The sequence below is a fragment of the Podarcis erhardii genome, assembly GCF_964252035.2.
Source record: "Podarcis erhardii genome assembly, chromosome: 6".
Taxonomy (NCBI): domain Eukaryota; kingdom Metazoa; phylum Chordata; class Lepidosauria; order Squamata; family Lacertidae; genus Podarcis; species Podarcis erhardii.
Genome location: NC_138510.1, coordinates 26,520,959 through 26,544,530, shown reverse-complemented (window position 1 = coordinate 26,544,530; position 23,572 = coordinate 26,520,959). Strand labels below are relative to the sequence as shown.

At 42.2% G+C, this 23,572-nt stretch overlaps 1 protein-coding gene across 17 annotated transcripts in view; it reads right to left on the bottom strand.

Moving 5' to 3' along the window:
• The window catches only part of PTPRT (protein tyrosine phosphatase receptor type T), a 621,336-nt gene extending 598,001 nt beyond the window's left edge, over positions 1-23,335 (bottom strand). For 10 of the 17 annotated variants that reach the window (XM_081867472.1, XM_081867474.1, XM_081867483.1 and 7 more), the window contains exon 1: positions 22,820-23,334. In XM_081867472.1, coding sequence (XP_081723598.1) covers positions 22,820-22,889 — 70 coding nt within the window. In that variant the 5' untranslated portion in view covers positions 22,890-23,334. Of the gene's footprint in view, positions 1-22,819 lie in introns of all 17 variants that reach the window. The other 7 variants (XM_081867470.1, XM_081867484.1, XM_081867480.1 and 4 more) reach the window with 2 other exon arrangements.
• Positions 23,336-23,572: the final 237 nt, after the last annotated feature.

Below are 23,572 nucleotides of genomic sequence, written 5' to 3'. Positions count from 1 at the left end.
AAGTAATCTCTAAGGATGGGAGACTTCCAAAGACTTTTTTTGAACTGACTGACACAATGGACTTGATTGACATTTGGAGAACAAGGAATCCTCTGGAAAGAGAGGGGACCTTCTTCTCTGAAGCAAAAATGACATGGACCAGGATTGACCAAATATGGATTTCTAGTAATCTGGCACCAAGGGTTAAAAATACAGAAATCTGCCCAAAAACTTGCTCTGATCATAACGCAGTAAAGATGGAAATGAAATTGACAACAGCTGGAACTTTTAGATGGAGAATGACACCCTTTTTAGAGATGAAGCAATTGTAAAAAAGGCCCAAAAGACTCTGAAAGATTACTTTGAAATAAATCTAGGAACAGACCTGGAAAGAAGAATAATATGGGACGCAAGTAAGGCTGTCATGCGTGGTTTCCTAATTCAACAAAATTCGATAAAAAGGAAACAACAGAATGAGAAGAAAGAAAAAATTTGGAATCAGATGAAAGAAGGAGAGAAGAAACTGAGGTCAAAACCAAAATCTCAGGAGATTTTAAGAGAAATAAAATACTACCAGACCCAATACATGGAACTGATGAACCAAGAAATAGAATGGAAAATAAAACAAATGAGGCAAAAAACTTTTGAATCAGCTGACAAATGTGGGAAATTGCTGTCATGGCAATTGAAAAAGAGACAAAAGCTGAACACTGTGACGTCCCTTGAAGTAGAGGGAAAATTTATAAATAAACCAAATGAAATTAGTAATTGTTTTCAAAGTTTCTTTAAGAAATTATATGCACAAGGGCCGAAAGATGAACAAGAGATAGAAGAATTTATTAAAAAATATGGACTATCAAAGATCTCGGAAAAAAATAAGAGGAGTTTAAATGAAAAAATTACGAATCAGGAAATCGAGGGTGCCATCCAGAATATGCAATTAGGAAAATCACCAGGGCCAGATGGACTGACGGCAAGATATTATAAAGAAATGAAGGAATGGTTAATACAACCACTGAAAGAAGTGTGTAACCAAATTTTGGAGGGGAAAAAGGCTCCCGAATCGTGGAAAGAAGCATTCATCTCACTTATACCGAAGACAGAAACTGAGAAACATCAAGTTAAGAACTACCGCCCTATATCACTCTTAAATGTGGATTATAAAATTTTTGCAGACATTTTAGCAAAAAGATTTAAAAAAGTGTTGTTAGAGGAGATTCATAAAGATCAAACAGGCTTTCTCCCAGGGAGACATATGTCAGATAATGTAAGGAATATTATAGATATTTTGGAACTACTGGAGACTGATATAAATAGAAAAGCAGTTTTAATTTTTGTGGACGCGGAGAAAGCCTTTGACAATATCTCTTGGAGTTTTATGAAGAGGAATCTCCATGGGATGGGGGTAGGCCAAAACTTTGAAAACAGTATAGGTGCAATATATTCAGAGCAAAAAGCTAAATTAATTGTGAATGGTGTAGTCATGGATGAAATTCCAATAGAAAAAGGGACACGACAGGGTTGCCCAATATCCCCTCTATTGTTTATATCGGTCCTGGAGGTGTTGTTGAATATGATTAGAAGGGACCAGCTGGTTGAAGGAATACACCTCGGAGCTAAACAATATAAGTTAAGAGCATTTGCAGATGATCTAGTTTTGACTTTACAACAGCCAGGAGCCAGCACAAAAAGAGTTTTAGAGTTAATTGAAATATTTGGTCAGGTGGCTGGTTTTAAATTAAACAAACAAAAGACAAAGGTACTGGAAAAAAATCTAACGATGGGGGAAAAAGATAGTTTTCAAAGAGAAACTGGCTTGGAGATAACAAAAAAGGTGAAATATCTAGGGGTGAATCTAACATCTAAAAATATGAATTTGTTTAAAGACAACTATGAGAAATGTTGGTCGGAAGTGAAGAAAGATTTTGACACATGGTCTAGATTGAGATTATCCTTGTTAGGCCGAATTGCTGTTATTAAGATGAATGTATTGCCGAGATTGTTGTTTTTGTTCCAGACACTACAAATTATAGATAAGATGGATTGTTTCAAGAAGTGGCAGAAAGATATATCAAAATTTGTCTGGCAGGGCAAAAAACCCAGAATAAAATTTAAGATTTTAACTGATGCAAAAGAAAGGGGGGGTTTTGCGCTGCCGGACTTAAGACTCTATTATGAAGCAGCAGCTTTCTGCTGGCTGAAGCAATGGCTACTTCTTGAAGACACAGATATTTTAGATTTGGAAGGGTATGATAACAATTTTGGCTGGCATGCATATTTATGGTATGACAAGGCAAAGATCTATAAAGGCTTTAAAAATCATATTGTCAGGAAAGCTTTATATAATGTTTGGAATCGATATAAGGATTTGTTGGAAAATAAAACACCCAGATGGTTGTCACCAATGGAAGCTAGAGCAGTTAAAAAATTTAATATGGATTCAAATTGGCCAAAATATAATGAAATTATAGAGTATGATGGTGAAAAAGTCAAATTACAGAGCTTTGAGAAATTAAAATCCAAAGTTCGAGACTGGTTACATTATTATCAGATAAATGAGACTTTTAAGCAGGACAAGAAATTAGGATTTCAGAAAGAGAGGTCAAAATTGGAAACAGAACTGTTAGAGACCAATATTAAGAATTTGTCTAAAATGTATAACTTGTTGCTGAAATGGAATACACAGGATGAAACAGTTAAATCAGCTATGATTAAGTGGGCACAAGATGTTGGTCATGATATTATGTTTGCTGACTGGGAGCAGTTATGGACCACAGGCCTTAAATTTACGGCATGTAGTGCCTTGAAAGAAAACATAATGAAAATGATCTATAGGTGGTACATGACTCCAGTCAAGCTTGCAAAGATATATCATTTGCCCAATAATAAATGCTGGAAATGTAATGAATGCGAAGGAACTTTCTATCATCTTTGGTGGACCTGCCCAAAGGTTAAAGCCTACTGGGAAATGATCTATAATGAAATTAAGAAAGTCCTTAAGTGGACATTTGCAAAGAAACCGGAGGCTTTTCTCTTGGGCATGGTCGGCCAATTGGTACCAAAGAAAGATAAAACCTTTTTTATGTACGCAACCACAGCAGCAAGAATTCTCCTGGCAAAGTATTGGAAGATGCAAGAATTACCTACTCTGGAAGAATGGCAGACGAAGGTGACTGAATTTATGGGACTGGCAGAGATGACCGGCAGAATCCGTGATCAAAGGAGAGAGACGGTGGAAGAAGACTGGAAAAAATTTAAACTATATCTTAAGAACTGTTGCAAAATTTCGGACTGATAAAATGTTAAGGGTCAAGAAATAAAGAACTATAGCTGTAAATAGTTAAGTTAAGAAAATTTTGAGGGAAACGAAATATTGAAAAGGAATGAAGGATTGCTAAAAATTTCTGAAACAGGGGTGCAGTGAAGGGGAGGCGTGGGGAAGTCATGTGTTGTTTATTTGTGTGTTTTTTGGTTTTATGAAAATTAATAAAAATTATTTTTTTTAAAAAAAAAAAGCTATGTGAATGTCAGGCTTTCCAGACCGTTAGAAAGGAGAATGTCACTCACTGGTTGCATACCCAAAGCCTGACTTTTTTTCTTCTGGTGTTTATGATGATGGGAGGCCTCAGGATTCCAATTGGGGCAGAGATGAATTATGAGTTATTGCAAAATTGGGGGGGAAATCCCTAAATACTAATTAATACTTAGCAATGTTATCAATATTACATTATTAAGGGTCATCCTAGTCATCGCAGTGATCAAAGCATGCATTGGTAAAACTTTGGAAAGGAGAAACAGGTTTGCTAGTTTCTGAACAACTGAGTAGGATGCTGTGTGCATTTTTCCCCCTCCTGTATCTCACTAATTAAAAAAGCTTGAAGCTTAGTATCTTTAAAATACAAGTTAAACATGTTAGGAATTGGCCTGGAATATCAGAGAGCAGATCCTCGACCCCAAAGGTCCATTAAAGTCAGGCAGGCAGATAATCTAGTGCAGTGTTTCCCAACCGGTGTTCCGCGGCACACTAGTGTGCCGCGAGACGTTGCCTGGTGTGCCGCGGGAAAAATTAAAAAATTCGAAAGATATCTGGAGAGGCGGCCTTCGGGCGAGTTTTAATTTTAATTTTCCTTCTCCCACTTAATGCCCCACGCTCGCCCGAGCAGCTTGCAGTCCTCGGTAACCACGGCGACCCGAGGGAGGGGAGGGAACAGGGAAGTCGAGGGCGGCGGCGAGCCGCGATGACGTCAGTGGGCCGCGCCGCCTCGCCCTGGCACGGTGTGAGAGCCCCGGCTAGTGGCGCGAGCTTCGGAATAAGTGGGATCCGCGTGCGCGAGACCGAGATCGCGGGTAAGGAGCTCAGCCCTGGGCAGGAGGAAGCGGGGCCGCGCGTGCGGGCCACATCCCCACAGAGAGCGAGCCTCCCCCGGCCCACCACTCTGGGCAGGTCCACTCGCATGAGGGGGCGGCGATGGCGACGGCCGGCAGCTTGCCTGCAATGCCATCCCTCGAGCAGGCGAGGAGCCCGGAGGCTACCAGATGCGAGTCCTCTTTCCCACCCTGCTCGGGAGTCCAGAGCACTTGGTCGCATTCAGGATCTAGAGTGGGGAAGCGGGGCTTGTGTCTGGGCTGGACACATTGGGCTGCCTGTGCCGCTCGACCTGCGGGGAGAAATCAGGGTGGGAGTCACGACCGTGAGGCAGGGCTGCCAAGTGTGGCAGAAGAGGACACGGCCGTCGCACCTGTCCTTAGGTAGGAGCTTCTTCCGTGTCGACCTGCTGCCCTAAAGTCTTGGATTTTTCTTGGCTTTTTGGCGGTTGGCACAGAAGGAAGGCAAGGGGGAGGGGAAAAAATTGAAACTTACACTTTCGTGCGTCCCTCCCGGCGTGACGCTGCGCGCTGACGTCACGGGGCTGTAATGGTGGTGTGCCTCGAGATTTTTTTCATGAAACAAGTGTGCCTTTGTCCAAAAAAGGTTGGGAAACACTGATCTAGTGTGTATTCAGATGTGGGTAATATTGAAATAGTTTTCCTGACTTTCACACTGCAGTACCTCTTGTCTTGTGGAAATGTGGGGTTTTGACCGGGATGTCATGCTAAATTTTATTCACATGGGGGGGGGATGTGTCACAACAATAAACATCACTGGACGACATCGCTATTCCCTATTCTTTACACCCCCGTGCTTCTGCTCCCCCATGATTCCTCCATGAAAATGGCAAGAAAGAACTATATACCAGTAAACTACCCCCAATTTCGTCCCTTCCCTCCCACAATTTTCTAGGTTATGTGACCCCCGAGACAAAGAGACAAGTAACTATACAACCTTTAGAAGACATCTGAAGGCAGTATAGGAATGTTTTCTAATGTTTAATGTTTTATTATGTTTTTATATATTTTGGAAGCCACCCAGAGTGTCTGAGGCAATTCAGTCAGATGAGTATGGTATAAATAATATCATCATCATTATGATTCTTGTTAAGTTGTGGGTGAACATATCAGACGACACACCGATTCTTCAAACAGCTCTTGTTTATTCACAGGCCCAGAACAGAACTGGGCTGAGGGGTTCAGCCAACCTGCTTATATAGAGCTCAACTACAAAGCAACAGTAACAACTTTCTGTAACTATCCAATCACTGAACATCACTTTCAATTCCTTATTTGCATATTTGGACCTGAGTGAAAACTATCTACAGTATCCCCCTGCTGGCCCAGGGTGAAAACTTCAGTATATAACAATTCTCATGATGATGATGGAATAGGACGTCCCTATTTTCACCAGAGAAATGTTGGAGGTATGGCGCTCCCAATGGAATCAAATAACACAGAAATGAGCCCTAATTGTGTGCTCCATTCTATGAGTTTCCCAGAAGTGGTTTATAATGCGGTTAGGGAAGGTCAGGTGAATTCAATGAACTGCTCAGTGAATGCAGCCCTAATTTACAAGTTGGGGAAGCTAACGTCTGCCCAGAGACTCAGGCATTTCACTCTCCACATTCAAAACTTTGAAGACCATTCTTTATTACCTAGTGAAATAAAGGCTGTGCATGCTTAATAGTTGCATGTAGAAACTTATTTCTACAATTTACAGCTTTAATATATATTCAGAAGACAGATTTGTCCATTAAGGCAGTGATGGGGAAGCTGTGCGCCTCAAGACTTTATTGGTGCCCAGCTCCCAGCAGATTTAGTGAGCACAGCCAATGGTTAGGGATAATGGGAGTTGTACTCCAATAAGATGTGGAGCCCCACAGAGTCCCTATCTGGGTATTAAGAGAACTGCACTCCATATTCAGCTAAAGAAAAGCAAGTAGTTCATTTTTCCCCCTCTGATGACAAAAAATCATCTCAGTACAGCTCTGATACTGAAGAAAACATGCTAGATTCATTTTTCAAAATAACTAGAATGTGCTGACTTAGAGACTAATTAATGGTGAACACTACAAAGAGCTGCTAAGGAAAGCAGAGGGAAATGTCCTCAATTCATATTCATCTTGGAATACATTGCTCTTTAATCATCTTCCACATATAATTACATATTATAGATAATGCATTTGTATTGGGTCATGATTGCAGTACATCATCATCATGCAAATGCCATCGTTAACTTTGAGAAACCACACAAATTATTCCAAAGAATATGCAGAGTATCTCACTACACTGGAGAGAATGTTTTGCACCTCTCAATTAAAATTTAGAAAATTGCATTATCACATTAACTCCATGTTCATACGCTGTATGCCTCTAATTGCCAGATACTGGGAACAAACAATGGTAAATTGCTTAACACCATCATGTCCTACTGGTCAGCTTCCTAGAGATATTTGTGGTCACATCTACACCACACATCCAAAGCACTATTATTCCACTTTAGGAGTCATGGCTTTCCCCAAAGATTTATGGGAGCTGTAATTTGCCAAGGATGCTGAGAGTTGTTATCAGAGCCCTAGTCCCGTCACAGAGTTACAATACTCAGAGTTCCCTGGGAAGTGGGGTTTGTTGTTGGGCCATTCTGGGAATTGTAGCTCAGAGGGGGGGAATGGGGGTCTCCTAACAAAACTCAGCACCCTGACCAGACCAGACCACAACTCACAGAATTTTATGGAAGAAGCCATAGTTTTGATTAATTGACTAATTTATTAAATTTCTATTCCACTTCTCATTCACATGAATTGCAAAGCAGCTTACAAGCAATAAATGACAATAACAAAATACAACATCAATCATATAGAATAATTAACAAACAATCAGTAAAACAATTACAATCTATTAGTAAAGCAACTAAAAAAATAAGCTAAACAGCACAATTACAACAAAAGTCGTATTATAGGATACTACAGCATTCATAATCTATAAACCAGTACTAACAACATTAAAAGATAGTAACCAAAAAAACAAACTAACCACCACTGAATTTATACACACACTCTACCCAGCCACCCACTCTGTTTTGTTTATCAAAAGACACATCCACATAATGTCCATGACAAGAACTTCGTATACAGGACTGCAACCTATGTTAAAGGTAAAGGGACCCCTGACCATTAGGTCCAGTCATGACCGACTCTGGGGTTGTGGCGCTCATCTCGTTTTATTGGCTGAGGGAGCCGGCGTACAGCTTCCGGGTCATGTGGCCAGCATAACTAAGCCACTTCTGGTGAACCAGAGCAGTGCACGGAAATGCCGTTTACCTTCCCGCCAGAGCGGTACCTATTTATCTACTTGCACTTTGACATGCTTTCGAACTGCTAGGTTAGCAGGAGCAGGGACCGAGCAACAGGAGCTCACCCTGTTGCGGGGATTCGAACTGCCGACCTTCTGATTGGCAAGTCCTAGGCTCTGTGGTTTAACCCACAGCGCCAACTGCATCCCTTCAACCTATGTTAGTTGCACTTAATTCTCATTGAAGCTAATCAGCCTTCCATTAGTCACGACTCACTTTTCATATTGATGTGGCACTTTACTCACTCTGGGTAACCAACTTACTCAGGATCCATTATCAGTATTTGTATACTGCTTTTCAATCATAATGATTCGTCATATAAGAATCCTACGTACAACACTTCGCACTAACCAATTCCTATTAATAGGCAGATAATACTGTATTGTTATTTCAGGGGCATTAAGAATACCAGGTGCTTCCAAGGGCAACAAACCATGAGCAACTTCTAGTGATATCCAGCCACTTGCACAAAGGGTATTCCAGTTTCCCTTCTGCCCATTCCAAACCACTCTATGTGCCCTTAAAATCTGCTCTTGACAAGCCCAACCCTCCAGAGACAAAAATGAGGGTGTACAGAGGACTGCAGATGGGGCGGGGGGAAAACAAGCACATGGGTGAGATCCAGTGTCATGGGGCTCCTGGTTCTGCTCCTCCAAAATATTGTGGCAACAAAAAGTTTATTTCAGGGGGAGATGTTCCTTATAGTCCTTATAGTCCACTGCCACTGCTCTGACAATATGGTAAGGTAAAGGTAAAGGGGCCCCTGACCATTAGGTCCAGCCATGACTGACTCTGGGGTTGCGACGCTCATCTCCCTTTATTGGCTGAGGGAGCTGGCATACAGCTTCCGGGTCATGTGGCCAGCATGACTAAGCCACTTCTGGTGAATCAGAGCAGCACATGGAAACGCCGTTTACCTTCCCGCTGGAGCAGTACCTATTTATCTACTTGCACTTTGATGTGCTTTCGAACTGCTAGGTTGGCAGGAGCAGGGACCGAGCAACGGGAGCTCACCCTGTCGCAGGGATTCGAACCGCCGACCTTCTGATCTGCAAGTCCTAGGCTCTGTGGTTTAACCCACAGCGCCACCCGCATCTCAACAATATGGTACTTTCTTCTAAAATCCTATACAGTACTACAAAGATGCTTAAATTCGTGTGGGTGTGGATGTGTAACTGATCCCTTAAACAACGAGGACTTTTGTACTTTTGTCTTTTCTCAATTGCTAGGGTCTGGGATGTTCATGAGATGTCTGCCTTCCTTTTGGATATTGAGACTAGTATAGGCATACCTATAATTGCCCTCTCTAAATTATTAGTGCTTAGCTGCCATGATGGTTATTGTTGCTGAGTTTAATCAAAACCATGTCTCTTGTTTTTATTTAGATCCCAAGATTATGCAAACTGCCAAGCTAAAAATGTCTGCTCTCCAACTTTGCTACTAAGCTCCACTGTTAAAATAATGGGTATTTCATCACTGTACCAAAGGGAGAAGGAAGGCACAGCCATGCATATGTATAGTATTATACAAACATACTTATGCAAAGATACAATTTACTTAGCAAGTTCACGTAAGGACAACTAATTATTCAGAGGCTGTTCTCTGACTTCTAATTTCTCAGGCCCTGGCACTGGCAGCCTCTGGGGTTAATTCTGTGCCAGATAAAAAAGCATGCTTGCCACCCCTACATTGGTATCCAACGTGTTCCAGTTTATCCACATGCTCGCTCATGTTCTCATTTTATTATGGCATACAAAATATGCCAGATAGTATGCACAATCCAATCAAAAAGTTAAAATTAAAACTGTAAAACCCATTTGTAGAAACTTAACAAAATCCAGCAAACAGCTGAAGCTGGGGAGGGAGATCTTCTATTAGCATGGAAGTAGTTTGTGGAGGAAGACATTCCACGGCATAACCTCTTTGATATCAGGCTGAATGCTTGATACTTATATGCAAAGGCCACTTTACAGACAGTCACACTAACAGAAAGCAGTGTCAAACAAGCTACATTTAATTGGAGACCGCTCCGTGGATATAATCACTTGTGACATTAATGAGAACTAAATTTATAAAGAAAAAAAATCTATTTAAAACTCAGTTAGAATTCTACCATGGAGTCATCCATCTCTCTCTCTCTCTCTCTCTCTCTCTCTCTCTCTCTCTCTCTCTCTCTCTCCCTCTCTCTCTCTCTCTCTCTCTCTCTCTCTCTCTCACACACACACACACACCACACAAAGTGAAGCAAATGAGTGTTGTTGTTTAGTCGTGTCCAACTCTTCGTGACCCCATGGTCCAGAGCACGCCAGGCACTCCTGTCTTCCACTGCCTCCCGCAGTTTGGTCAGACTCATGTTTGTAGCTTCGAGAACACTGTCCAACCATCTCGTCCTCTGTCATCCCCTTCTCCTTGTGCCCTCCATCTTTCCCAACATCAGGGTCTTTTCCAGGGAATCTTCTCTTCTCATGAGGTGGCCAAAGTACTGGAGTCTCAGATTCAGGATCTATCCTTCCAGTGAGCACTCAGGGCTGATTTCCTTAAGAATGGATACGTTTGATCTTCTTGCAGTCCATGGGACTCTCAAGAGTCTCCTCCAGCACCATAATTCAAAGGCATCAATTCTTCGGCGATCAGCCTTCCTTATGGTCCAGCTCTCACTTCCATACATCACTACTGGGAAAACCATGGCTTTAACTATACGGACCTTTGTTGGCAAGGTGATGTCTCTGCTTTTAAGATACTGTCTAGGTTTGCCATCGCCTTTCTCCCAAGGGGTAGGCGTCTTTTAATTTCGTGACTACTGAAGCAAATGAATGCAGCAGGAGAATATCTGAAGGATACCAGACTCTATATTGATTGCCAGAGGACTAAGGGACAGCAAGAAAGAGACACTCCTGACTCAGTCTGAAACCCCGTAACTAATCAAAGCATGTTTTATAAGCCATATTTGGAGGTTATTTTACTCCTACAAGGAATAGCTGATTCCTGGGGGGTGGGGTGGGGAGAGAGAACTTTTATAAAATTCTTATAACTAAGAAGTGCCCAAGCTTTCCTCCTCCCTCCCAATTCCTTTTCCTTTTGTGTCATGTCTCTTACATTGTAATTCCAAAGGCAGGGACAAACTTATTATTGATTACTGTAAGCTAGGAGTCTTTTTCAGTTGAAGAGCAGGTTTAAAGGACTTTAAATAAATCAAAACATCCAAAGCCTACAAAAATCTAACAGGGGAGGGAGTCATCACAACTGTATCCTAGAGTTATTGAAGTCCAATATACTGTATCGAGGCTAAATGTTTATCTGTGTTGTTAAGATACTTGCTTATCCAGAAAGAATTTAATTCTCCAGGGCAAACCATTTGCAAAACTTTTTTTTTGTGCTTGAGTATCACCAAGTTTTAGATCAACTATTAAGCCTACAGAAGCTTTGACCAGAAGTTCTCTGTGTGACACATTTGCCAGAAGCCAGTGAATAAGGTAAATAGGATTGAGATGACTGAATTTTGGTACCACAGAAACGTGAATGTAGAGTACAACCAAAGGGATGAAGCAACTACCCTGTGCTTACAAAAATTGGACCTTTTTGGTTCAAAGAAAAAGAGGCAAGTATAAGAGAAATTGATAAATGTATATAAAATTAGGCATAGTGTGAAGAAAGTGAGTACAGTTTTTCTCTCTCCCTCTTCCATAACACTGGCACTCAGGGCCATGTAAGGAAGCTGAATATTGGAAAATTCAAGACAGACAAGAGAAAGTACTGCATACCGTTAAACTATGGAATTCACTGCCACATGATATAGTGGTGGATGACCACCAACTTGGCCTGCTTTAAGAGAGGATTGGACAGATTCATGGAAGGTAAGGCTATTCATGACTAAAAGCTATGATAACTATGTTCCGTTGTCAGAAGCAGAATGCCTTGAAATTCTAGTTGCTTGCACTCACAAGGAGAAGAGCTGTCCTGGTTATGAGCTTTCTGTAGGCATCTGAATGGTCTGTGTGGATGCTAGATTAGATTATCCTTTGGCCTGATCCAGCAGGACACTTCTTAGACAGGTGCTTTCTGTTTGTTTGTTTCTACATAACTCTGGACAGTTCAGGAAAAGCAAAGCTCCCAATCATGAAATAGTATTCTGTGCACATACAACTGTATGTGAGCAGGCTCATTCATGTCACTTGCTGAACACCTAGAGGTTAGGACTATATACAGTGGGGGGCACACAGACACACACACATATTATCTCTGTTCGGTGAAGGGGTTCTGTGAAGCAAGGAGGACTCAGATGCTGCCTTCATCTGAGCTCCCTACATCTTAAAAATCAGTAACCACAAAAGTGTAATAGGAAAATGTGATTTTGACCGAAGATGCCTTTGAGTGAAGAAGTCAGTTTTGAAATCAGCCCCCTGAAAAATAAATGAATCCTTTGTAAAAAGACACCAATAACATTTGGCATGTTTTGAAAAAACAGTTGTTTTCTCTCTCATTTCTTTTTTGGAATCTTCATGCATCCATTCTTGGTTTCCTACATTACACAGTTAAAAATGTAAAGGACCCCTGGATGGTTAAGTCCAGTCAAAGGCGACTATGCAGTTGCGGTGCTCATCTCGCTTTCAGGCCAAGGGAGCTGGTGTTTGTCCACAGACAGCTTTCTGGGTCTAAACCGCTTCTGGACTAAACCGCTTCTGGCACAACAGGACAAGTGCCAGACTAAACCGCTTCTGGCACAACAGGACAAGTGCCAGAGCACATGGAAACGCCATTTACCTTCCCACCACAGCGGTACCCATTTATCTACTTACGCTGGTATGCTTTCAAACTGCTAGGTTGGCAGAAGCTGGGACAAAGCAATAGGAACTCACCCCATCACGCGGATTCGAACTGCTGACCTTCTGATCAGCATGCCAAAGAGGCTCAGTGGTTCAGACCACAGTGCCTCCCGCATCCCTTACAATACGCAACCAGCGACTTGCCTGTACATACATTTCCAAGCTAGTATCTTTGCATATTGTCACCAGGAATGGGAGAGAAATTTCATTTGGCAGGATTTTAATGTGAATGTACCTAATTAGCACTTTTTGAAACAATATGCAAATTGAAAAACATCTCTCCTTTGAAATTTGCACTTCTCTGAATTTGGCAATCCACAGTTCTACATACAAATAATGTGCACCAGAGTAGCGTATATCTGAGTTTTCCAAACTTTTCATGTTGGTGACACACTTTTTAGACATACATTATTTCACAACACATTAATTCAGTTTAACTAGCAAACCAGAGATTAAACTAACCCCATTCCAGCCCTGGGAAGAGCGCGGGGAGCATCTATGCAATACACCTACACACTGCAGCCAACACATTAATGTGTCACGACACACAGTTTGGAAGGCTCTGGTGAATATGTATGTGTAAAAAATGCATATATTAGTGAAAACAGCATATAAAATATTTTGGGGAAATCCCTTGCAAAATGAAAAATATTAGTACTATAAATTTGCACTAAATGCTGATGAATTTTTATGCAGACCTACAGAAAAGCACAAACTAATGCAGAAATGTGGAAATCTGAACTGTTAAAAAATAAAACTGACAGATTTAGACAGACATTGACAGATTGCCTGTAGGGTCGCAGGTTCCCCCTTCCTGCACAGCACCTAGAGTCCTTTCAATTTTTAAAACAGGTGCAAATATCAGGTAGCTGGAAACCCATTTAGGAAGGGCAGGTGGAGAGACAGTCTTAGCAGTGGTGTCTTAAATGTCTTGCGCTGGAGGGGGTATGGAAATTATCTGTGGTCCCTCGGCTCATTCGTGCAAGCAAGTCAACACTTTTAAGCCACAGTTACCAGCTGATTAACATCCAATGCTCCCCCCCCCCTAGAAAAATACCTATATGCCGTTACTAACCATGAAGTTGTTACAGTAAGTGCCACATGACACCCTGCATATAGATATATATTGATTTTGGTGTTGTTCTCACTAATTTACTCAATACAAACAGTCCCCCTACCAAACTTCTCCCACCACAATCAAACTCCATGTCATCTAAAACGCATGTGTCAAGTAAATGGCTGAGGGTGCAATCCTATATGCAGTCTTCTGGCAATAAACCCCCTTGAACTCAATAGGACTGACTTTTGAGCAGCTATGCACAGGATTGTTCCACCAGCCACTTTTATTGAACACCAGCATTGCCATTCTTAACTCTGAATCAAGACAAGTAAAGCAAAACCTACTGCTCCGGTGCGGCTGAGTGAAATAAAAAGGCAAGGAGAACAGTTCAGCATTAACACAAAGAGTAAAGCGAGTGGGGAGTTATCTGACTCAAGGTCTGTGCTTTGCTCATTACAAAGCCTTGTTTGCAGAAAACGGATATCTAAAATCTAAGCTCTGCTTTCCTTATGCAAGGGCAGACACCAAATAAGTACCAGCTCACTTTATAGCAAAGGGCTACATTATATATTAATAAAGTCATCACAGTCTCTTCTATGATATTATTTAATGCACCAGGATCTGGTTCTAGGCATTTTTTGCATTTCAGAATCACTGCATGATAAGATTATATGCAATTATCTGCTATTAGGAAGAGAGAGAGAGAGAAAACAGAAGGCCTGATTAAAAGATGCATGTGATATGCTTAGTTTAGATTAGACAGAACATTTTTTTTTTCTCTCTCTCTCTCCCCCCCCCCATAAAGGAAATATGATCCTTGGCTGCTGTAATAGCAAGTTGCAGCGGGAGCTTAGGCTGTTACAGCACCCCACAGGGCCAGACTACAGAGCTCTGACTCATGAGAAAGTCATCGTTTATATGCAGAGTGTTGTTCATTTAGAAACAGCATGGCTGTGTCTTAATGGGTATGACCTTCCCACAACAGCAAAAGCAGAGTCCATCTGCAAGGAGAAGGTTATCCAAAGGGAAAAGGCATAACCTTTATTAAAATGGCCAGTGGGAGGAGGAAGTTCCACACACTAAATGACGCCACATGATGAGAAGTGGGAGTTTATTAAAAGAGCCGAACAAAGGGAAAGTGCATATAATAAGACTGCACACGATGCAAAGAAGTCTGTTCTATTAAAAAAAAAAAAAACCTCCATCAGGCAATATAGTAAGCAGTATACATTAATACGTAACTATTTAAGTGGTATCATAATAAGCCGTCAAAGAAGTTTGTCCCACCTTATCCAGATGGCAAACCATTCTTAAGATCAGAGACCAAAGAACCAAGCATTTTGCTTCCATCTTTGTCACGCAGGTAGTGTTGGCAGGGCTGTGACCAGGAATTCCTTTAGCTCCCAGCACTGAATCAAGCCATGGAGTTCTCACCTCCAAGGAGAGGTTTCCCTTCCCTTCCCACATGTGTGATCAAACAGAGCTACAGATATGCCACAAGCTGGTGTGGAAGGAGAGACGACCAAAGAAGAAAAGATGGTGGGAATAGCTGTTGCAGTCTCCATCATTTATTTTTATTTTTATTTACCTCTCCCATATGGATATATGGGTTGCCCCAGCCACCCTGGGTGACTTCCAACACTCATAAAAACTCCTAAATAAAAAACCACACATTAAAAACTTCCCTTCAGGTGTCTTCTAAAAGTTGTAGTTATTTTATCTCCTTGACATCTGATGGGAGGGCATTCTACAGGAAGAGCGCCACTGCCAAGATGGCCCTCTGCCTGGTTCCCTGTAACCTCACTTCTCACAGTGAGGGATCTGCTAGAAGTCCTTTGGAGCTGGACTTCAGTCTAAGCATACCTGCCACAGCTTCTGTCTGCTCAAAGGCATCATCTGCTTTGGGGGCAAACAGCTCAGCTGGAAGAACTTGCCTTGAATGAACCATGGCCTAGGCCAAGGACATAGGAACATGGGGAGCTACCTTATACTGAATGAGACCCCGGGTTCATCTAGCTTAGCACTGCCTATAATGCTTGGCAGTTAACTCTCCAGGATCTCAAACAGGGGGTCTCGCCCAGTCCTACCTGAAGAGTTAGGGGAATGAAGCTGGGACCTTGATATTCAAAGCAGATGATCTACCACTGAGCTACACCCTGTTCCTGGCCAGATGTGGGCACTTGCCTAGCTTAGCACCATTCATTCAAAGGTGACCTGCTGTCCTCACAAGAATAAGGGAAACAGGTATTGCATTCTTCTGCGGATGTGCTTAACAACAGCAAATTTTTATTACTCTTTCTCTGCTGTAACCCTCTGGACTTCAGCACAACTTCTCTAGAAGTAAGTTGTTTGTAGAGGGGTAGCTAAGTAAGACATTTAAAAAAGCTAAAGGCAAGGACTATGAACTATCCATGAACTAAGGGAGCGTTCAAAGCCACAAATACTCAAAATCAATTTATCTTATTTTGTCTATTAGCTGCAAAAGGTTTTAATACACATCATAAATAGTAGTTGCCAGAAGAAATAACCTTTGCTCCAATCTCTGCTCCACAAAACTAAGATCTACCTTTTTGGACAGCACAGTAGTTTCCATGGCAACTAACAGTGATCCCTTATTTTAAAGAAAGGATACTTCAGTATTCAATAATAATTGTCTAACACACACACACACACACACACACACACAATTTTCCAAAAACCATTTATGGGGTGGCAGGCTCTAGGGCTCCTTCAAATGAACACAGGACAAAACAGTGTGTAGAGAGAAGGCTAAACATTTGCAAAAGGGGGGATGCAATATAAATTGGAGGTACAGTAACCATTTGCCTTTTTACACGCAAAGACCCAGTTCCTGCTGTTATTTTCCAAGTGCCTTTTTAGCATTAATTGTTCTTTTATGCAAAAACAAATCAAGCCAGCCAAGAGGAAAAACAACATTGGACTGAACAGCTAAGAGTTCCCCAGAGGAAAGGGAAAGTGATTTTGGAGTTAAATTGCTATATTGTTAACAGTTGCCATGTTCAGCATCTTACATTTGCACAGAACCAACATACCAAAGGCAGGGGGCTAGTAACATGAATTAACTATACTCCCAAATCTCTCTGCATTTCTGCCCCCACTCACTTCCAACTTCCATTGCCTCTACCGCCAAAAATGCCCTTAACTGCTGCCTCATACAATGATGTGGTATTTTTCTTCACAATGGTCCATCTGATAATATTCCAAGCGTTCATATCATTCTACACATTTGGAAGGAAAATGACGCCTCTGCTACAGCTAAAATTTGTAATGTAAAGGAAAGGTCAGAGAAAAGGGCAAAACAAACCTTGAGGCATACAAAGTTCCCCCCAGACACTCTTGCATTCTGGATGATAACAAGGCACTGGGTTGCATTTATTTATTTAATTCATACCTATAGAATTTCATATTTGTTCATATTAAAAATGTGTTTTCTAAGAGGCAAAAAAATAATGTGTTTTCTAAGTTTCTAAGTGGTTTGCAAAATTTTGTGTATATGACTACACACACACATGCTAATATATCAACATACAGTGAAACTAAAAACGGCTATTCAGATAAAACAATAAAATCCCCAAAAGGCAAAAATCTAGCAACACTTTTTGGAAACTATCTTAAGAGTCAGGAAAATGACTTGATGGGCTGGGCACCAAGTAAGTACCTGTTAGGTAGCTAGAAGATGGAATGGTTTTACTTATACAGTGAGGGGGGGTGAAGTATTTGATCCCCTGCTAAATTTGCCTGTTTGCCTTCTGACAAAAAAATGACCAGTCCATAATTTTAATGGTGGGTTTACTGTAGCTGTGAGAGACAGAATAACAACAGGAAAACCCCCAGAAACCCAGAAGACAAAAGTCAGAGATTGATGTGCGTTATAATGAGTGAAGTAAGTATTTGATCCCTTTGCAAAAGATGACTTAGTACTTGGTGGCAAAACCCTTGTTGGCAATTACAGAGGTTTTTTGTAGGTGGCCACCAGGTTTGCACACATCTCAGGAGGTATTTTGTCCCACTCCTCTCCAAGTCAGTAAGATTTCGAGGCTGGTGTGTAGCTACTCAAACCTTCAGCTCCTTTCACAGATTTTCAAGGGGATTAAGGTCTGGCGACTGGCTAGGCCACTCCAGGACCTTAATGTGCTTCTTCTTGAGCCACTCCTTTGTTGCCTTGGCCGTGTGTTTTGGGTCATTGTCATGCTGGAATACCCATCCTCAACCCATTTTCAATGCCCTTAGTGGTTATCCAATGCTAGGGATTGCTTATTTCAGGGATCTTCCATAGAACATATTCATATGTAAGTCCAAAGCAGTATCAATTGTAAACAACAGCATGGTAGACTCCACTCCATTCTTTACTGGTGAAGCTCATGCAAACTGCATATGCCAATAAGAATTCTGCCAGTGGTTAGATTTAACATATGCTGAAACAGAATACTGCTGTCTGAGGGGAACTTATGAAACATACTGTGTTTCACTCCCCACAGATATCAACTCTGAAGCTAATGGACTACTCCAATGTAAAGAGTACATGAAACGTTCTACTATTCTGCCCTGCAAAGGTACCCATGGAACAAATCTGAAAGTCCTAAGGGAAGAGCTACGTGCTTTTCTTTCTTTTCTTTTTTTAAGTGCAGAAGCACATTTGCTCCAGCGAGCAATTGCAGAGAAAACACTGATCGTTCGCCACAAGTGGTATGCATGTTAGGAAATATCAGCAGCAGTCTCGCAAGGAACTTCTAACAGTAGATGAGTACAGATGATTGTTTAACAAGTGGTACACAGAACTATGTGAGAAGTGATCGCTTTACAGCAAAGTGAGAACTTCCACCGATGTGGATGTGCTGTCAGTTGCTTTCTAATTGTGACACATTCCCATTTGGCAAACAGTCATTTGTTTCCACCCAAAATGTGAAGTGCTAAGACACAGCTTTCCAAACTTTGGAAAGCCCGTCATCCTAGAACTCACATAAAGACATTGATTGGCTATAGATTCAGGACCAGCAGAACAAAGCCCTTCACACAATGCGTAATTTGTAGGATTCACTGCCACAAGACGTGGTAATGGCTATTGGCTTAGATGGTTTTGTAAGATGAATAGACACATTCATGAAGGGTAGCTATCAATGCTAATAGCCGCTGAGAGATCTAAATGGGATCTCTTATGTGCAGAAGCAGCAGGCCACAGAATACTGGAGGCAAATACAGCAGGTGAAAGCTATGGGTTTCATGTCCCACTTGTGGTCTTTCCAAAAGTATGGGGGGGAAATTGCTGGATTGTTCTTATTCAAGCTTACCAAGGGCTTCTCAGTGACAAAATCAGTAATGATGGAGAAGATTCCCACTCTGTTCATCACTACCAATCTTCCCCATGCAATATGCAGCTGTGGAGGTTTTCAGAAGTGCCTCTAGAAGGTACTTTCAGTTCACACATATTCTCTGCACAAGCTGTCATTGCCTCCCTGTAACTGTCCACAGAAGACAACAGTTCATCAGCAGATAAATGTGTGTGGAACGTGTTCTCTGTAGCAGGAAAGTTTGAAAACTACAGTGGTACCTCGGGTTACATATGCTTCAGGTTACATACACTTCAGGTTACAGACTCTGCTAACCCAGAAATAGTACTTTGGGTTAAGAACTTTGCTTCAGGATAAGAACAGAAATCGTGCTCCGGCGGCATAGCAGCAGCAGGAGGCCCCATTAGCTAAAGTGGTGCTTCAGGTTAAGAACAGTTTTAGATTAAGAAGAGACCTCCGGAACAAATCAAGTACTTAACCCGAGGTCTAAGAGTGCAATCCTAACCATGTCAACTCAGAAGTATGTCCTACTGAATTTGGTGAGGTGTACTTCCAGGTAAGTGGGGTTAGGACTGCAGCCTAAGTCTACTAGTTGATGGTCAAGAATTTCACAAGAAACAAGACTGTAATTTGCATTTGCCTCAGCTCTGCTGACTTCTATGGGACATGGAGATGTAAGCAGTACGAAGATATCACTTCAGTCTTGGGTTTTTCAATCTTGATCCAATATTCTGCAATCCAATTTTTTTGCAAACAAGTAACAAAACTCCAACAGCCAACTTCAGAGAACTGGACACCCTGGAAGTTTTGACAGAAGACATAAAGGCACTGAAAGCATAGCTCAATGGGAAAGCCTGTGTGGACAAGTCTATAATTGCATCTAATAGTTATGAAGGCAGCACCATCTGATGGACAACGGGGAAAATACACTGGCTGCAACAGATGGAAGCTTTCATGTGGTTAGGCATGAAAATCCATCAGAGAGGTGAGGCGTTCGTGAACGTTTATTTCATCTTTGCTTTCATTATCAGAGTATTAGCTGTGCAAATTGGTTACAGGGCATTAAGTCTTCGGTGGTTAAGTGTAATCTTAAAAATAAAACAGGCAGCACTTCCCATAACCTCATTTACAGAAGTGGCTCACCAAGTCATGTTCATTTTTATAAATAATATTCTTTTATCTTTTTCAGCAGCAAAGCAGGCAACTGAAAGACGGGGTGAAAGGTGGCATTCACAATCACAGAAAGCAAACACTGGCTTTCTTCCTTAACAAACAGTGATAATGGAAGCTTCTGACCCACTGGATAATCTGTGGGGCCCAATTCACTTTTAAGTTTTATAATTACATTTGTTGGCCATCTCCAATTTCTGGCTCCACCTCCTCCTCTGCTTTATAAAAGTTTAGACATTGATACCAAAACTCAGATTAAAGGACCACAGTGCTACTGTTTGATAATGAACTCTCAATCTACCCCCTTACCCCATTTTACAGATTCTTTCCCCCCCCCCCACCTTCCAGGCTGCCCCTCCAGGTAGGGGATCTGCCATTAGAAAGCTGTATTACCAATAATGGTAATGGGCAATACACAAATATTATGCAAGTTCTGCTGAGTCAAGTAGAACTTAGTGCAGAACAAATGCTCATATGATCACCGCTTTTTGACGATGCAAGCATGAAGCAAGTTCTACAGAATCCAACATGGTAAAGATTCAAGCACAAGTTGATAATTCATGTAACAATCCTAAGAGGAAGAAGCAAGTCTACTGAAAATGGGGGATTATTTCCATGTCAATATGTGTAGGAACAGGATGTTAGTCTAAACTTAGACTAAACTTAGTCTAAACTAAACTAGTCTTGAAATTTACACATCTCAGAAGTCCTCTGTTCAGCAGCCACAAACAGTGGAAATGATATTTGAGTGAACTCCCTTCTTATGGGAGGAGTGTCACAATGGTGACTTTGTCAGTTTTTTAGAATTAAATCTGAGGTGTTATTCCTTTCCCTGCAATGATATACAGTATGTTGCATATAGCAGCCTTCCCAATCTGATAAACTTTTGGACTACATCTCCCACCAGCCCCAGCCAGTGTGGCCAATGGTCAGGGATGATGGGAGCTGTGGTCCAAAACATCTGAACAACACCAGACCAGGAAAGTCCAGAATACAGTAACTCAGTCAGTTATTTTCTGTTGCCCGTTATGCAGATCACTCTGCCTTTTGCAGAGCTTAATAGGATCATTTCCATTCGTATGATTCCCTCCTTTTTTAAAGTTAAGTTTAACATTTTCAGTAGAAGCATTCAAGGAGAGATTTTTCTGCAGGCTTCTGAACAGTGATCTCCCTATTTGCATGCTCTGCCAATAGGAGTATATTTCACAGAGCAGCCAAGAGTTCTTTGATCTTTCAGCATCTTCTTAGCCCTAAAGACCATTCTGCTGAATTGCACTCAAGCCTGAAGGTTGCTGGAGTCGAGCCTCAATACTTGTAATACCCAAGTAGCCATGCCTTGCAGCTGTTGTCTCCATAAATGGGTTGTAGGCATTTAAAATAATAATTTTCAATAACTGGGTAGGTGAGATGGACATTTTCTTAAATCTAGGTAATTATTATTTACTTTTCAGACAGACTTTTAAAAATAAAAGAAAGTCCACAGTAGGACAAAGAAAGCATGTGAGGAATCTACACAGCAGGAGGGGGAGAAATTTACAGCAGGATAAAGAAACCATGTGAGGAATCATCTCTCACAAGGAAATTCCGACTGAAGAATGAAGGGAATGAGATTCCAAAGGGCTTCTAGGTTTTGGCTGTGTATGCTCCAAGACACAACCTCTCTCAAGATTAAAATGACAGCGACTGGACAAGTGTCAAAGAACAAATCGGACTTGTCAGCTATCCAAAGAAAGTTATTCCAGCCCTTTAGATCCCAGAGGTTGGTGGGAAAAGGGGTGGAGGAGTTACCCAATGAACTTTCAATTAAAACATTCCCAAGTTGTGATTTAAAGGTACAGCCGGACTCCTCAACCTGATGTGGCACATTTCTGAAACACTTGGCACTCCTCCTCCTCCTTTGATGGGAGACCAACTGTTTACTATAAAAAGGACTGGAGTGGCTTGACTCCGCAAAGGAAGGAATGCCTTCAAATATCACACAAGGCACAACATTTTTTTAAAAAAAAACAGGCTTCCTAAAATATAGAAACATGTCTAATGGTGCCCCCCCAACAAAAAATTCCCATGAAGCCAAACACAATACAGAGTTTATTTGGAAGTTCCATTTCTGATACAGTACTGAAAGCCAACAATACTCGTTTAACCTGCCTCCTTATTTTCAGTTGCCTGTGGAAGCCACGTTCCTCAGCTGTCTTCATCACACTTGAAGAAAGTGCAATACTATGCATGTCTACACAGAAACAAGCTTCCTTGAGTTCAATGGGACTTACTCCCGGGTAAATAAGCTCAAGGCTGCCTCCTGATTGGCGTTTTATGGCTGCGCGTGTGTAACAAGATGGGCACCGAAAACGCAAAACGCCTATATTCCCTATAGCTCAGCTTCTACCTAGAGCTTGCCAGATAAGCTCTGAACACCCATCATGCGAAGTCAGTCTCCCACAAGCCAAGACAGACAGCCAATACAATGCATTTTTTTATATATATAAAACAAGTTATACAGGTCGACTCAGAAGAAAGTCCCACTGAGTTCAATGGAGCTGACTCCCAAGTAAACGGGGCCATGAGTCCAGCTTCCAACGTGCAAGGAATGGCCATCTGACCTAGCCTTTCACACTCGCAGCTGCACACCCGGAAGGAAAGGGAGGACGCGACGCAGCGCAACCCACAGTCGTCTTGAGGAGCGCTGCTCGGAGTTCAAGGCACCCACCTCCACCCGCTGCACAGAAGCACGCGGCGAGAGCCCAACGCCCCTTACCTGCGAAGCCCTGTCCCCCGGTTTTTTGCAACAGCTGCAAAAGAATGGCAATCGTGGCAATCCTAGTCATTCTTTAAGGGAGTTCACATCCCCTGCCCAGGGTGGTAGCGGGAGCAGCAGCAGCAGCAGCACAGCCGGTGGTTCTCCGAGCGCCTTGCAAACATCCCTTGCATTGGAAAGACCGAGGAGTTGGGAGAGCGGCTCTCTGGCGCACACAGCTGAAGCCTCAGCTATCCCTGATCTGATGAGTAGCACAAGCTGATTGAAGAAGCGAAGGGGGAAGGAGGAGGAGGAAGGGGGGGCAGAGAAAGAGAGATTTCCCCCGAGTCCTAACGCTTGCCTTTTCTCGCTCGCCGTCTCTCGCTCAGAGTAGGGGAGGGCGGACGCCACGCACTCGCTCCCGTCACTTGCCTTGACCTCAGCAACTGCAAAACCCCCAATAATGCATCCCGTCTTGTTTTGGCACAAGGCGATCCGAGAGGAGGGAGGGAGGGAGGGGGAGATCAATGTAATTAAGCAGATGAACTCGACGCCGGAGAAAGGACTCCTGCGAGGAGGCAGCGGAGTTGGAGCACTCGCAAAAGCGAAATCAATGGAAGAGTGCCCGGGTGTTGCTTCCCCACCCAGCGTGTTTGCGTTGTGTGCCACCTCGGTGCCAAGAGCCTCTCTCGACTGCTTTTGTAACGGAGCAGCAGCGACAACAAGCAACTGCGAGCGCAGCTGAGGTGGGTTTCCTTTGAAGAGCCGCCTGGT